A 17947-nucleotide genomic window follows, 5' to 3' on the forward strand; every position below is an offset into this window, starting at 1 on the left:
GTTCCACTATTCCATTATCTATGTGTATTACTAGTATATGTTGCAGTGGGCTACTTGTACTGAATAGTTCTGATTCCGAATACCAGCAAAATACTTACCTTCACCCAAAAGTATAGATAATAGAACAGTAATTTATTCTAACTGGGATCGTTTTCGCCAAATAAAGTTAAACTCGATGTCTAGTTCAAACCATCAGTGGCTCAATTGAACATCGTCAGCTGACTTAGTTTTAACACAATATTAATATATGCAACAATATAATGATTGATTAAGGGTTTAATAGTCAAATAAACTTTTTAGAAAGCGATCCCTAGATTAGTAAATTAAACTGGTGAGTACGATTGAATGTAGAGGGGCACAAAGTTTGAGTTAGTATCATTGCAGTACTAGAATACCCGGTTGCGATGCAACCTAGAGATCCTGAGTTCAAAACCCTCTCATTGCCAAAAGTTTTAAACCAGGTAATTTCTGTGTTATCAGATGGGCACTTTAAATTGTCGGTCCCGGCTGAAGTATGACAGTCATAAGGCCCATTGACGGCTTAAATTATATATTCCAGCGAGGTGGGACCTTCCCGCAAGGGGCTCCTCACCAACAAAAGCTATACAAATTTACTTTTTCCCTGTGTATTTGTCTATATCCTGGAGTAAAGACTAAGAACAATCCAACAACAACTATACAAACTATACAAACACCAACAAAAGCTATACAAATTTACTTTTTCCCTGTGTATTTGTCTATATCCTGGAGTAAAGACTAAGAACAATCACTCATTCCAACTAGAATAGCCACGTGACCAGTGTTGATGAAGTGGGGCGGGGAAAGATTTCTGAGAGGGGACGCCACAGTTGGAAAGGTGGTCGAGGTCTGTGGCTGGCGAACGTTCGTCAGTCGCCGCCAGCCGTCCGCCGCACAATGTGGTCCGTAACAGCAGCTCCACTGCCGCAGACATTCTGCGTACTGTCGGTGTTACTGCTGCTGACAGTGTGCGTACAGTCGGCCGACCACCAGCCGCACAAGGGAGGCCTGATCGGCGCCCGTAAACTGGCGACTGCGTCCGATTGCGCCGGTGCAGTCGCCTTCAGTGGCACCGGGACACGCACCGTGCTGCCGTCCGGTGTCCTCAGCTACCGACACGCACTTGTCGACCGCGGATTCGGCTGGAGTCGCGACACCGGAGAGTTCACCATTCACTGTCCCGGACTCTATCAGCTCGCCTTCGCCGGCTACTCCCACGATCCTAACACTAGGTCAGTCACTGCAACATTTCACAACAAAATTATTCAAATTACAATTAATTTATTGCCTCAAAATAATATACAACAAAATTTATTCGTCTCAAAAGATTTCTATTTTGTTTCATTTTGGAGTTGCAATTTATTATTGACTAGCAGGTAACCCGTGCTCCGCAAGGGTCTAAGCAAAAACGTGACAAACTGAAAACTTGATGTAATGAAATCTTGAAGAATTTTAAATAGGCCTATAACCATAATCGGTGAATTAAGAATCTATATGCAAAATTACAAGTTAATCAATCCAGTAGTTGAGACGTGATAATGCGTCATTCGTGAATTTCCTATCCCGTACGTATATAAGCCAGTTCTTTCCTTTATTATAATGTAGACTGATAATAGTTTGTTGAGAGAATTTGATTGATAATCTTGATAGAAGATTTTGAATTTGATGTCACAATTCAGAATGCTTTTGAGAGTGATAGTGGATCTATTTGACATCACCCATTTGTCTAGCCAATATTCAAATTATTAATAACCAGCCTATTAAATTATTAATAGAGTAGCCTATGTAAAATACTTTCGAAAATTCTCTAGACAATTGATGGATTCGACATTCTTTGATTGATACGATAGTTGTTGTATTTTACGTAATTCAATCAGTCAAGCTAACAGTATGATAACATTGATTTGTCTAGTGGATGAGTATAAAAAGTTGAAATATTTTCAGAAAAGTATTGGAGATAATCGACAAATTCTTTTGCTTATTGCTTCTGCGGCTTCTGAGATCACCCTTGATGGCGTTGGTATCTTCTATCTGTCTATCTGATTAGCAACTTGTGTTCAGTGTAATAACTCCGAATCTCTAGAACGGAAGGGATTGTAGCAAATACTTTTTACAACGGATAGTTTACTCAATTTCATAGATAATTGCGTACTAGCTTAGATTAATGTACACGATTTGCGATTTTCCCAAATTTTATCATCTCTAGAATGATGAGGATGCAATCAAAGACCTGCAATGGATATTTCAATAAATAGCAAACAGCTTGGAAAAAATTCAAAGAGCCTAATAAATTATTAGTACCTGAAGTAGATTCCCAAATTTGGAGTGGGATTTGTCAGAGACACTCTTTTTTATTGAGGTAACGAGGAACTAGTTTCAATCATTACTCAATCCTCAATCCATTAATAGATCAAGATAGTGATTGGAAACCTGGACTAGGCTAGTACTTCTCCCGTTCAAAATATCAACAAGATTAGTGGTTGATCCAATTACGTCGACTCTATTCAAACTCCAACAACCTGATATTACGTTTGGAAATTACATTTTTTATCACATTTCGTGAAAAAAATTAACTTTTAAATTGTTAATGAAGTTTGAAATTTGTTAATGGATTTCGAAAATTCTGCAGGGTTCATAGAGCCTAGAAATGGCCTTGGAATAATCAGGACAAAAGCAATAAAACTGTTGTGGAAAAATACTTCCGTCTCTCAGTTTCCGTTCTATGATCTCAACGTCTGAGAAGTAAGCCAGTGGAGCGAGGCGACAAATTATTGGGACTGATTATCGCAAAAAAAAAACTGGAAGAACGTTGAAATGACGTAGTAAACTTAGTTCATTTTCATACCTTTCAATACCTCATGACCTGATTTGAATAATTGTAAAGCTTTCATTTCCTTGAAATGCTATAAATGCATTTTATGGTATATTGATGCGTTTTAGTCTCCCAGTAAGAAGTTTGCAGTTTCTCTATCATTGGAAAAAATGAAGCTAATGATAAAGTGACAAGGAAAAGCTTTTATGCCAACGAGACTAAACCATGATGATTGTTAGCACTCAATAGAAGTGAAGAAAACTGATTGAAATGTTATTGGAGGTTTATCTAAAGGAATAGGCACACAATGTAAAAGATAATTTGAAAGCTCTGATGGATAATCTTATGTCAATAAAATTAGTTTTCAGTGGAGAATCATAATATTGAGGTAATAAGGACATGATATTTATCATGAAGAGATGTAGAATTTCTTCCAACGAAGAATAGTACTGTATTTATTTCAAGCTCTGAGTGAAGAGTTAATGCCAATCAAATTAGAGAAAAGGGCATTGTGGTTCATCATGAGGTATTTTGACTAACATTTTGACCAATAGCATTGTTCTAGAATATCGTTATGGTAATTGACCGAGTGAAGTGAGGTCTAAGATTCAATTTGATGGTTTTGCATTTCTTTTTTCTGTTTATATTTATGTTCCGCATTTACGGCGAAACGCAGCAATAGATTTTCATGAAATTTGACATGTATTTTTGAATTTCGCGTCGACGTATATATAGGGTTTTGCATTCAATGACGCATGCAATTTGATATCTCAATGTAACTTAGTAAAAAATCAGCTGTTATGTGTACTAATAATTGCATGCAGTGAGGCATGCCTATATTGATAACTCGAAGTAGCATAGTATTTTCTCCGGACTTTTCTCTGCTTTTAACTCAGCAAGCTTTTGATGATAGTAGCATAGCTGTTTACATCAAATTATTATCATTGTCGATACAACCCAAACAGCCATTTGTCGTTTATACACCGATATCTCACCGTCACGAAAGGACAGGACAGAATTTACTCTGATGGACAGTATTAGAGGAGACTGTGATATATATCTGCGTGAGGTTACTGTTCACAGAACTACTACAATAGCATTGTTCTAGAATATCGTTTTGGTTATGACAACAGAGAGGGGGAATATAATCTAAATTAATACAGCTGATATAATACTAAATACAGCTCTATAGACTGTTTACTAAAAGTATTGTACAATGATACAAGGTGCATACACCTTGTAATGTTCACAACAAAATGTTGGTGGTAGGTGATTGCAATACAAAATTAGGAATTAAAGAGTTATTTTCAGCTACATCCGTCCTTGAAATGTTTGCATGTGACTATATGGGTGATAATTATTGAAGGCCATTAACAACTATGTGGTCATTAACAACTCCTATGTTTTAAAAATAGAGGTGTTAAATTGTATCATAAATATTGATATCTTATACTCACCAACGAAAAACCTACCATTCAAATGAAATGTTTAATCAACTTTTATGTTTATGTTAAATTAAATGAAATCTTTTGGTACTCGATGCTAGCACACAAACTTAGGTTTTGCTGGCAACGCCAATTAAATTTTAAGTTAGAATTTTATTTTTATTCTGTATAAGTATGAGGTATTTGTTTTATTCATTATTGTTATCTTTATAATTGGCAAATAAATGATTTTGATTTTTTTTTTTTGACGTAACTCCAAGAACTCGCTATTGGTTCTGGTATAAGTACTTACCAATTAAATACTTATTGGAGTTGATTTGTGTATCAACAGTTAGTGTAATAAATAAAACTGAAAAGCGATATGCCCGATACACAGATACGGTACACAGAAATTTCATAATAAACATGTATTTTATGAATCAATGTATTCCAAATTGCCAACATCATTAATTACGAGATAAAACTTTCTTTTCGATTAGATGCAAAGAAAAGTGTGACTTCTTGTCTTTTGCATTATCAGATACCAGTAACTCTCAGTATTTTGAATTTAAATTAACAATAAAAGACCGGTAATACAGTTTCGATGTACGGCCCAGGAAAATTATTCATATTTTCATAGTAGCGTTCATCGAAGTTCCCCAACATATTTTCTCTTTTCTCACCTGTATTTTCCATGAGGAAATCTTTAGATTCTTTTATAGCTCTAATAGTATTCTCGTTAAACTAACTCATCATGCTTATAGAGTAATTCCAATTACAAAATGACATTTTTATTGTCTGACATCAATATTGTGAACCACTTCCATCTATGAGCATTTAAGCTATCCCAAGATTTCCCTACAATATCTCAAATTTTTCTCATTCCATAACTCGTGACAGCAATATTCGAGAAATTTCAACCGGAAAAAACCGCAATCTCTATTGCAAATGTTGAGGAAATGAAGCAGAACATTAAGACAACTGGAGTTATAGTGTCAGTTCGGTCAGTGAAAGTAGGCATTGACTAGCTGGGCTCTTAAAAAGCATGGGGTAGAAGTCACCCAGTAACAAAGAACGCCGTATAATTATCAGTGAACGGGCATTCGGCAAATACAGGTATACTATTTACAGTAATCGTGTATAAATGATTTGGTGTATATAGTAATAGTTGTCCTGCTGTGAGTGGTACCAAAGTTATGCAACTGAGAAAAGGCGGGCACCCAACTGAGTTCTATTACAACTTCACGTTTCTTAACCGTAATCACTACTAGCCTACCAGCTTGATGCAGCAATGCCTTTCAAATCACATTAGCAATAATGTTGTCTAAGGCCAGAAATTGCAGATTGGTCATAAAAAACAAATGCATGCATCGGTGACTTCACTAAAGCATGATTTGAATTGTGTAATATCACCAGATGGTATGGAGTTTCATGAAGCCATGGTTAAAAAGATGTCCTCTTGGTGTAAGAAATATTGGAATTGAAACAATCTACCACAGTAGCATTCCACGTTAAGTAGTACTGGATAAAAGAAATATTTGAATAAGTATCATATACTGCATTAGGATGTTGTTGAATCGAAGTGAAAGCAAACGCAAGTGTATACTTGAATGCAAATAAGTTATAAGTATATTTTACTTGTGGGAATACATGAAGCATCAAGGATGTAATGTCTTATTGGAATTGGTATGATATTGAATATTTCTCAACCCATTGAAATTCAACAATTTCGCTGTAAATGGAATTCATCGCTCGATGGAAGCGGAATTTATTTGATTCAATTTCAGAGAATGGTTAAAGTTGATTATTATGGTAACAGGTTATTATTATACAAAGCAGACTATGAACAGTTGATTACTCTGAGAGCCAATCCTTCAATTACTTTCGAAATAATTATGCATTTCTACCACTATTTTTAAATTGTCTCTCTATTTGTTCGCCATTACTTGCGTGAACTGATCTATTCATATTTTTATGGGAGACATAAAATTGAACAGCTACATTTCCCATGCAAGAATTATAGTTATGTATCCTGCTTAACTTTTAGGAGGCTTATTATTACATGAACCGTATCAAAGTTTCATGAAGCTATAAAACCATCATTCCTCTCGAATGAGTACCGTAATAAAGCCTCCGTCCCTCTATTATGTTATTATTTTATCATCAAGTGGACTTGACTTAATAAGGCTTCGTATGATGAGATGAGGACATACGAGCAGTCTTACATAATGAAACTTTTGTCTCAATCTCTGTTTCAAATGTACATAACTTTCCATTTCATAATACTAAAAATGTTGACCAAATGAAAAATTCTCCTGAATTGACCATCATCATCCGTAAATTACACCGGAACTTTCCGCTTAAAGATGACATTTCCTGCTTTTCAGAATTTATCAGGCAAATCTTGCATTTTAAACTGTTCTTTCACTGCTCTTGTCACAGAGAGGGAAAAATGTGAATCTTCTACTTCATTTTGAATTTCATTATACCTGGCTCATGATTTTCTGCAATTCCTCCAGTGTTGTATGTTCTTATATGACATTCCTGAAGGAATGTCAAGCAGAGGCACGGCTATATTTCTGGTGTGATCTCAACACTTGTCATCTCAATAATACAATAGTATTGTTTTGAATTAAGGACACTCGAATAATATACTACGATCTTGTGATTGTGTCCTTGTAGTCCTTGATTGTTGATAGGACTCAGCTACCGGCCGACAACAGTAATTGGATTTCCTTAACCAGATCATTCTTATTGTAGTTCCAATCTTATAAGCAGGAAATTGGGAGAAAATCATTCTCTGTCGCTCTTATATCACAAATTATTATTGTGATTTGGAACGCAAACTTTGTCTGAAATTGTGAAGATGACAGTACCTATATCTCTTATTTGAAACAAGAAGGAATTAAAAAGAGGCTTCAAGTTTTCAAATCATCATTCAAGTTGATTCTATTTGAGCTATGTTGAAGCTGAGTACAACCTAACGTCATCTAATCATCGTTGTAGAATGTTCGTAAGCTTTCAAATTTTCAAAAAATATTCATTAATATTACGAAATATGTATTATCATATTTACATCTTTTGCCCTTTTATTCCTCCACGCGATGCTTATTTAACTTACAACATTCAATCTTTGATGACACAAGTCTAGAATATATATACCTCAGTTGTCAAAGCTGAGTTCAGCCCAACGCCATTTAATCATCTTTGTAGAATTTATCTCATAGTGAATAGCTCATAGATACGATACTGAAACGAAATGAAGCTATAAGAATACTATTAAACATGATCTTCTATCACCACAGAGGAATGAATAAGTAGTTCTCTTCTAAGATGTTACATACTACACTCTTACATCTCCAGATTGAATCTCAACAAACAAGAAAAACTGAAACCAGGTCAATGAAACAATCAATTTTGCTCCAGACCAACCTATACCAGACCAGTTACTGAGTGGGAGTGTACAGAATCGAACTCTGTAAACTGTAAAGGCATGACCTGATATTGCAACAGATGAATAACAGATCCAAAAATGGCAAAACCTGTTACAAATCCACTTTATATATATATCGCATGTGCCAACTGCAACAACAGACATAGACATCACTATATAGAGATAGATATAGTCATAGATACAGACATAACGCAAAGCTTGGTCTCAGCATGGAAAATGTTCATGGAGCATATTGTTAATAAAGCTTGATTTGGAGTGCATTGAGCGGTTGCACATTATGAAATGAGACTTTCATTTTGAGAGAGTGAAAGTGATACATGACCGTTGACCAGTCTGCACTTCATGATACCACACAAGTATTATTACTTGACCCACTTTGGATTCATAATATTTATCAAGCAGTTGAAAGAGTCAGAGAAAGGGGGGGGTTTTGCAGTGTAGAATACACCTAAGTTGGGATTTCATCCTAATTATACTTTGAAAAATAGACTAGAAATTTACACCTCTCCTTTATAGACAGACATTTTTGATAAATCACTCTGGAATATTTTGGTGGATGTGTATTCATCTTATGGTTTGATCTACGTTTTATCACTGAATTCGATCAGAGAGAACTTAGTACTCTTTTCAGTACTCAGAGCTCAGATCTTCCCTTATCTCTGATTCGGTGCTCCACGTTTCATGTTAACATGCATTATTCAAGTTTGAGGGTATCAACTTGTTCGATTATGATTCAACAGAGTTTTTAAACGAGTTTACTATGTTCACAGGTTGACACTAAAAAAGAAAATGGCTAACGAATCGGACTGGGAAAACGTTGTGTCAGTGGGAAGTTCCACCAATGGAGGAGGATCGAACGTGATTCTGCTGAACTTGGAGGTAGGTGACCAGACCGCCGTCTATGTGGAGGCTGGCAAATTCGAGGACGACAACGATGAGACATCACCAGCAACCAGCTTCAGTGCATTCAGGATAATTAAGAAATAAGACTTCACCGAGATTTAGCAGGCTTAAAAATCAGCTAAGATTCAACAGGCTCAATAATTCAATAGCCTAAGCATAGAATAAACGATCTAGATTGTTTATTCTATGGCCTTAGCGGTGTTCCTCCCTGGAAACAATGTAAATAGGGAGAATCTATCCTTTGTCTGGAAAACTCAGCTATTCCATTTTTGGATCTAAAAGATGTAAGCAACACTCAAAATCGCAACGCTCTTCGTAATAAAGGAGGAGATATTGTTACTCTATAAAATATTAATTTTAATAAATATAGGCTATTGATAAAGTCTTCAAAATTCAAATCTATCTTTGTTATAGTTTGTCGAATCAATTAATGCAGCATTCAAGTCAGAAATGTCTTTATGTATTTTTCGTTGATATGTTATATTCTGAAAAATGCAATGTTCATGCTCGAGTACAAGTATAATTTGAATGAGTTCAGTTATTCATAGTTGTAGAAACTTCGGTTTGAGCTCCAGGTTGTTATTGTAATGTTTCGAAAAAGAGTTGATTCCTTAAAATTTGCTATAGTAATCAATACTTATATGAATGTACATAAATGTTTGATATTATTTTCAACAGACAATCGGGAAAAGTATAATAATTTCAGGAACTTTGATAGAGAAAATGAAAGGTAAAGACATCAACTTTCTCATATTAGCACAGAAACTGTTAATGAGTTCGAGAATGAAGAATACTATCAAAAGAAGCCAATTCCTTAGGAATTGGGGAGAAATAATTATACGAGTACATACTGTTGTAAGGCTGCTATTGTTTGTACAGGCTGCTTCTTCATCGGTTAAAAACATCTAATATGTTTAAGCTGCTTTGAAGAACAATAAATAAATATTTATCTCTGTTAAACAACTGAATTCCCAAATAAGAACTATGAGTAATATGAATACTGACTCGGTAACAATATATAGGGATTGGATAAATTACTGTACAGCAAATACTCAATAATGCATTGTGCATGGAATAATGTGTTCTTGAAAGTTACCATGATATATTGATATCACCATTATATTGAAGTCCCATTGAAGTAACATTCACAAATAATTTGATGAATCTTGAAACAAATGCTTATGCTCCATTTATGACATTACCTACGCTTATTACTATATTGAACTCTCATTAAATACTATATCAATGATCTTAACACAACCCGCCTTGTTTGTGATACTATAAAAAACTTATTAGATGTTTAGAATTTTAGATATTGATAGATTAGCTTAGATAACTAGTTTTGAAACTATTATGGTTTCAATGTGTGTAGATAAAACACAATCATATTATATGAAAGTACATGACGCTAGAGCACCTTCTATCAGTTGATTACGATAATAGCATTGCTATTTATGCTCATTATTTGTAAAATACTATGTATAACTGATGAATAGTACTGTTTGCAAAAGAAAGAAATTGGCCATTGTGATAGAAAAATGTAGAGTTAGAATGGAATTCAATGATCTTCACAAGTATACCTACCGTAGATTGGAAACTCATTATTAATATTATTCTATTATTTTTTTATTAATTTTGTACTATCTAGAGTAGACATTGAGTAACTACCGTAGTAAAAAGTAGAAACTACTTTATGAAAGAGTCTGTACATTTATGTTAATAGGAAAGTTTACTACTCAATAGGTCTGTCATCATATTATTCAAAATCTAGTCAATTTTAAAGCTCATTATAAACAGATTTGATACATATACAAAGTGATACAAATTTTATACAAATTTTATATTCTCTTAAAAATTTTCATGCATTTTTAAAAATTCTACAACTGTATAAAGATAATCTGGAAGCGCTTGTGATTATTGTGTGATATCTCATAGAATTTTTGAATGTTAGTTCTCTCCTATTGATGAAGGGATTTTATAATTTTAATAATTTGAATTCAATATTGTTCAGTTGGAAGAATATATTGAATTAACAACTTGAATGGGAACAGTTTTACTAATCAGTTCCAGAAATAAAATTGAAATCAACAGAATATAAAACCGATTCCAATATTGAGGAGACCTTGAAGCATGTAGCACTATTATAATTACTCTCTAGTAGAATCTCAACTCTCTGATTTCAAAACCTCATTAAATTCTCATATTTTCTTAATCTGCTACTGTGCCGTCTTCTTACGTCAATCATCTTTACTATTTAATTTCCTTTCACTTCTGCAGCTGTTGCAAAATCATCCCATCAAATTTCTTCTCATTCTTTTACAATTTGTATCTATATCTTCCGTCTCTATACTTTACATTTTTTTTAGTAAGAACTCTTCAGTATGCATATCAAGTATATAAACTATATATCTGTAGACTCCATGAGACCACAATAAAAATAAATAACATGCATGTATTTCTGAGCATGATAAAATTACTTGTTACTACACTCTTCTAAATGTTATCCTGTATTTGCTTGGTGTAGGCTCACGACTATCCTTTATTCTATGTAAACTTTGGACTATTTTCATACCTTTGTTTGTACATCTATTCTTGTATTGAATGTGTAGATCTGTCTCAACTCTCGTAACTATTTTTGTCTAATAAAATCCTCTTTTCAATCTAACTTTTCCGAGTGTTTTATTATCGCTATCTGCTCTTTCTCTTCCACTTTCTTTTCCAATCCTTCTTCTAGCATCATCATTCTTATCACACTGCTTCTGTTGATCACATGCAGACTTCTTGAATGGCTATTGTTCAGGTAGGTACCGTAGTAGTCTAATTATTATCTAATCCATCAGCTAATTATACTTTCTAAATGGTTTTCTTCTGTCTGATGATTATAAAACCAGACTCATTTGTATCTTTTAATTTGGCAACATTGCATCTTGCTAATCATTCACTCTCCATTTCATTGCATGAACAAACAAGACCTTCATCAACAATGTAAAAAGTGAAGTCACCTTATACTGCACAACATCAACTATTCGTCAACTTATTACATTGGCTATTATGTATTTCTTTAATAGCCTATATTTATTTATTTATTCATTCGTGGACAGAATCACAAATCATAAAAATATGATTAGGAAGGAACAACAGGCTTGGCCCTAATCTATTCTATTCCCAAATTTTGATAAATTAATAAAATGTTCAAAAGATAGGTTATGTTTCTACTGTAAAACGTTCAAGTTTAATTTTCGTCCAAAAATATATATAAGCTAAACATTTTAAATTTAGAGAAATTGGAACACCAAACTATATTTAAATATAACACTTAATTATCACTTCATATTGAAACGTTTGAAACTCATCAATTTGAACAGAATCGTACATTTACGTTGGTGTCATCCAGAACCTCTTACTTATTCTTCATTCATACAATAAGTATTTACATTGGATATTATATATGGCTTTTCATAATATTCAGCTTCCTAGAAATTTCCTGTCTTCGAATTAATTCATTTTCAAATAATTATGCACATTTCATGAAATTTAGCGAATGTTGAACTCAGTTTTCTTATCCAAATAAATTCATGATCGACAATCTATTTCCTCAGCACGAGTCAACTGAAGCATGGCTGGACTAAAATTATTAGTTTCAATACTAATCTATTTATAATAATTTCCTTTTTCCCTGTTACTCTGTACTGCATCATGAAATATCGATCTTGGGCGCATATAAGGGTATCATATTATTATTTTCATAAAACTGATAATATCTTGCTTTTTTCTCTTCGAACTGGGAGCTTTCTTCTGATCACGATAGTTTCAAACCAATCTACGCATATTTTTCATGTTACACTGTATTGATCTATCTATGTAAATTTTGATGATCTTGATCTAGCTCAAGTGATCTGGAGATGATTACTATGCACTAAAGTTGATTTTCATTGACGTATCTCACTATTCACTATTATTCCGCAAATAATTTATATTAATGATATTTATCTTCGTATATTCACTGCCACATAGCCTTATTAATGATTGATTTTGCTTCTGTTATGAAATAATCTATTCCTAAAAAATATTTCCTATTTTGAATATATATATGTGAGTACTTTAAAATAAAATTGAATTAAACTAAGCAATTATTGCATTTGCATGAAAAACGTTATTGCAATGAGCTTAATACGCACGAGTTTACTGAGATCCTGTAATGTTTTCTGTTGAAACACCTTATAGGTCAGGAAAATTCTCTTCTATAGAAGTACAGTATGGGAATTGACTAGAAAGTGATCAACTCTTTCCTCTATTGCAATCAATATTAAATTTTTAGTTGAAATTCATGAATGTGATGTATTGGACAAAATGTGTAGAAGCTTAACAAATTTCTACCTGATTTTTCCCTCAACAATTTATTTAAGTTGCATGACTCCATAACATGAGCATGCTTGTATTAGTTTAGACAACATCCCAGATCATCTTCCTGCAACGACTCGAACGTACTATGAAAATTTTGTCTCTGACGTTTGTCATTTTTGCTTGAGTTTCGAAGTGTTCACTCTGTTAGTTCTTCCCTCTACTTTTTCTTATCTCTACTCTATGGATCTTTCTGTGATTTCATTTTATCACTTCTTTTCCCTCACAATTATTGAATCTGGATCAATTTTTAATTTCCCATATTAGTCTTTTGTTAAGAATCTATACCTTCATTCTCTTATTAAAATCTACCACAATCTTTTTTCTATTCAGTTTTGTATTTTTTTCAAATCTTTCTCCAATACCTTCCATCTGTCAACACCTTTCACGTTTGCAAAATCTCTCTTTCAATAACACTTGATAATCTAATATATTGTCTTATACTATAGAATCGTACATTTACTTTGGTGGTATCCAGAACCTCTTACTTATTCTTCATTCATACAATAAGTATTTACATTGGCTATTATATATGACTTTTATATATTTCTTCAATTGTCTCATTGCTATAAACCGACATCATTGCTGTTTTCCAGAGTCTTTGTTAAAACATATCTTCCAGGTACTCTTTATCACATTGGAATTCATTGCTGATTATTTCACACATATTGCTATTTTAGTTGTTCCCCGTCAAATAACATTCTTACTCTTCTTCTCATTTGAGTTGTGATTCTTCCTTTTCTATTACACTTTTTCGTTGAAATTTATTCATCGAATATTTTTCGATGGATCGCTCCCATTATTTAGGGTAACTATATTATAAACTATTTCTGAATCTTGTATCAATAAACATTTCATTGGAAAACATTCGACGTCCAACTATTCTAGTTCTTCCACTCATTTGTGTCTGTGGGCTCCATCACGTACAATATTCATATGTTTCCACAAAACTTCTAATTTTTCAAAACTTGTTACTCTCCAACTTCTTCCTTCAAGCTTCATCTATTTGATTTTCACTTTCTCTTGATTTCCTACATGAACTGAATTCTTTTTTGTATAATAATAGAATTTTCACTATTAGTACTTATTCTCTCTATCAAACATACATGAATTAGATTTTGCTTTTCACCTTTTTTCTTATTCCTCATCTCATCTTGTTTACAGCATTTCCTCTCTTTTTCCTTCACGTGTAATTTAATTTCTTCTTTAGAGTATTATTTTCTGAAGAAGACAAAGTATGTGGTATTCTTGTCTCCTTCCAACCATTACTCCCACAGATTTACCATATTACATTCTTTCTGGAGCCTCTCCATTTTTTTTCTATTTCTGTAATAGTTTGAGTTCCAGTTTTCGCTTCTTTTAGTTTCTCCTTCTTTTTCTTCAAATTCCAATTCTACTTCTTTCTTTGTGTTTTAACTGTAGCTCCACCCCAACCCTTACTTACATTTATTCAAATTATTCCTCTATACCACATTTACTTTCACTTATAGTTTATTCACGGCTACTCAAACTTTTGATTAAACTTGTTCTTACACTTAGATTTTCACTTTTATTTCTATGATATTTCCACTTTCACTTCTTCACTGTTACATCAACTTCTTCATCTCTTTCTAGTGCTATCTACTTCTCCCTATTTACGTACATAAACTTCCAGTTTTGCTATTCTATTTGCTGCTACTTCTAATCATTTTACATATTTTTTCTACTTCTAATTAATCTATTCATACTTCAAATTCTCCTTTTCCTATATTGCTACTTCAACTTCTATTCACAAAAACTGATCTTCTTTTTCGACTTCCACTTGTACTCATCTCCTACATCTACCTCTACTTCATCTATTTTCACTATAACTTCTACTTTGACTTCAAATGCTGATACTACTTATTTGCCACGCCTTATCTGAATTTTATTTACTTCTACTTTTATTCTTCTTCTACCTCTGTATGTTCTTCTATTTTTGCATGTACTTCTACTTCCACTTCTACTCGGTCTCCTACATCTAAATGTAGTTCTACTTTTGTATTTCTGCATTCACTTCTCCTTTCACTACTACATCTACTTCTACTTCAATTTCTACTTTTTCTTATATTACTTGTTCCATTTCTGCAACTACTTCTACTTCTATTTCCATTACTACTTCTTCTCCAACACCTAAATGTACCTCTTCTTCTTCTTCTAGCTCTACTTCTAAGTTATCTTTTATTTCTCCATCTACTTATCCTCTCACTCTTACATTTACTTCTACTTCAACTTCATCTTCTTCTTCAAGTTCTACCTCTACTTACTCTCACGTCCACTATTACTTCTCTTTTATTCCCTCATCTACTTCTAGTTCTATTGTTACATCTGCTTTTACTTCACCTTCACTTCTACTTCTTCTTCTAGTTTCAATTTCACTTTTTTTCTAGTTCTACTTCTACTTCTTCTACTTCTTTGTTTTGCATCTACTTCTCCTTTCACACCTACATCTACTTCTACTTCACTTCAAGCTCTACCTCTCTTTTCACTTCCACTACTTCTTCTACTAATTCTACTTCTACTGTTTCATATATGTCTACTTTTCATTTACTTCTATCTCTCTTTCTAATTTTACTTTTACTTCTTCTATTTCCACTCCTACTCCTCCTTCTATTCTTGCATTCACTTCTACTTCCAATTCCACATCTACTTGAACTTTTCCTTTACTTCTTATTCTACGTTTACTTCTTATATTTCTTTTTCTATTTTTACTTCTTCTAAGTTTACCTCTACTTCTCCTTCTATTCTCGCATTTACTACTATTTCAACTTCCACATATACTTGAACTTTCCCTTCACTTCTATTTCTTCTTCTAGTTCTACTTCTACTTCTCCTTCTAGTTCTACTTCTACTTCTCCTTCTAGTCTTCCAATCTTCTATTCTCCTCGTACTTCTACTTTACTCGTGTCTATTGACTATTGTACTCCTGACTACTGTTACATTCATGAATTTGCCTACTTTTCTGCCTACATCTACTCTTGTACTGTGTCTTCTTCCTCCTCTTCTTCTTCTTTTTCTTCTTCTTCTTCAACAACTCATTCGTTGTAACGGCTTCAAGGCTGTGGAACGAGCTACCAGAAAGAATTGTGTTCTATCCATTTTTAAAAGGAGACTCTATGACCATTTGCATAGTTATCAATGAGTGCGTGCAAACTGTTAGTTTGGCGAGCAGTGGAATTCAAGTACAGGTGTGCAGTTTTTTCCAAGCTCATGAAGGGCAGAACATGGCAATATTACTCTCTTCTTAGGTATATAATAATATTTGCAGTGTGTCTGGTACTTTTGGAAAACTTGACAAGTTTCTCTTCATTTTCAACTCTCTTCTGTCTTTCTTCATTCTCTCATCTTAATCTTTATTATAATTTGTTTTTTTCCTATAAGTTTTAATCTTAATATTTTATCATGTAACATATCCATTCTTCATTTTTTTTCCTTTCAGTTTTTGTAGTTTTATTCTTTATTGTTAATCTTAGTGAAAGTTGTAAGAACGTTCAATTAATTCAGGTGTCGAACTATATCTAATGTAATACTCATATTTATCTTGCTTTGTATTTTGTTCTTGTTTTATTAATTATTGTACAACATGCTTTGTATTTTCTTTGTTCTATTGTGCAATGGGTCTCTTCAGACCTTGCACACGAAATAAATAATCAATTAATCAATCTTCTTCTCTTCTTCTTCTTCTTCTTCTTCTTCTTCTTCTTCTTCTTCTTCTTCTCTTCTTCTTCTTCTTCTTCTTCTTCTTCTTCTTCTTCTTCTTCTTCCTTCTTTTCTTCGTCTCCTTGTTTTGTTTTATTAATGGTGTTGTTGTTGTTGCTCTCCTTGTTCTTGTTCTTCCTCTTCTTCTGTTTCTACTTCCACTTCTACTTGTACTGGTTACCACTTCTCCACATTCTCTTTTGTCTCTGCTTTATATCGTCTTAATCCTCTTTATTCTCTCTTCATGGATGGAATATTCTTCAATGGTTTGTATCTACCTATCAAGAGCGATGTTCAGTGATGCCTTTTCACCAATCTCATCCAATACTTTCATCATTCTCTTCTTTTTCTTACATTCCTTCCCATGACTTGTTCCCCAGCAACACTTTATTATTCACTCATTTCTCTTTTTTTTCTAAAGTTTTCCAATCACTAACCTATATGGAATTATCTCACTCTTCATTTCTTATCTCTTTCCTGGTTTGACTGTTATTCTCAAATCTTATTTTCTCCGTTGTCTTTTCCTGAATCGAAAACATCTACCTTCTCTGTCAAATTGCTTCAAATTTCTCTCATTGCTTTAATTCTCTATTCATCAATCTTATCTGAGTTTATTTATCTTCTACTATTTGGTGTTATCAAATTGTTTTATCTTTGCAATTGTCTTGTTTTTGTCTTTTTTCTTTTATTTTATTTCAACTGATTATTCTTCCTTCTCTTCTGGATCAGGGAGATTATATTCACCACTATTCCTACTATTTTCTCACTCTGTTTTATTCAGTTCCTGTTCTTTCTTTCTTGATAATGAGATATCATGACTCATTCTGCTATTTATGCATGATTCTTTCTGTATTTTCCCTGAGCTTCTTTTCCCTTCACTGACAACTTCTAATCTGAACTTTTGGAATAAGTCTACTGTTTCCCAATAATGTTTCCTGGTTTGAACCATTCTCTCTCTTATTTTTATTAAAATATTATTCTTTCATTTTCTCATCTCTCGTGTGTTTCACCTTCTTCATTGACTTATTTCTAATTTTCTATGTTTATCAATAATAATTTATTCATCCATATCTCTTGGAGTTCTACAAACTTTCTTTAAAAACAATAATTTCACTTTTGCAGCATATGGAGAATTGAAAGTAAAGAGAGATTTAATTTTGTCTATTACTACTCTAACTCACCTATCACTAATGACACTTCGAAACTTTCTTCAATAAT

At 33.1% G+C, this 17947-nt stretch overlaps 1 protein-coding gene across 1 annotated transcript; it reads left to right on the forward strand.

Moving 5' to 3' along the window:
* Window positions 1–785: 785 nt before the first annotated feature.
* On the forward strand, window positions 786–11277 carry LOC111050458. Its single transcript, XM_039433962.1, has 2 exons — window positions 786–1250; window positions 8479–11277. The coding sequence occupies exons 1-2, from the start codon at window positions 916–918 to the stop codon at window positions 8693–8695; spliced, it is 552 nt and encodes a 183-aa protein (XP_039289896.1). The 5' UTR covers window positions 786–915; the 3' UTR covers window positions 8696–11277.
* Window positions 11278–17947: the final 6670 nt, after the last annotated feature.

This window comes from Nilaparvata lugens, chromosome 8, assembly GCF_014356525.2.
Source record: "Nilaparvata lugens isolate BPH chromosome 8, ASM1435652v1, whole genome shotgun sequence".
NCBI classification, from domain to species: Eukaryota; Metazoa; Arthropoda; class Insecta; order Hemiptera; family Delphacidae; genus Nilaparvata; species Nilaparvata lugens.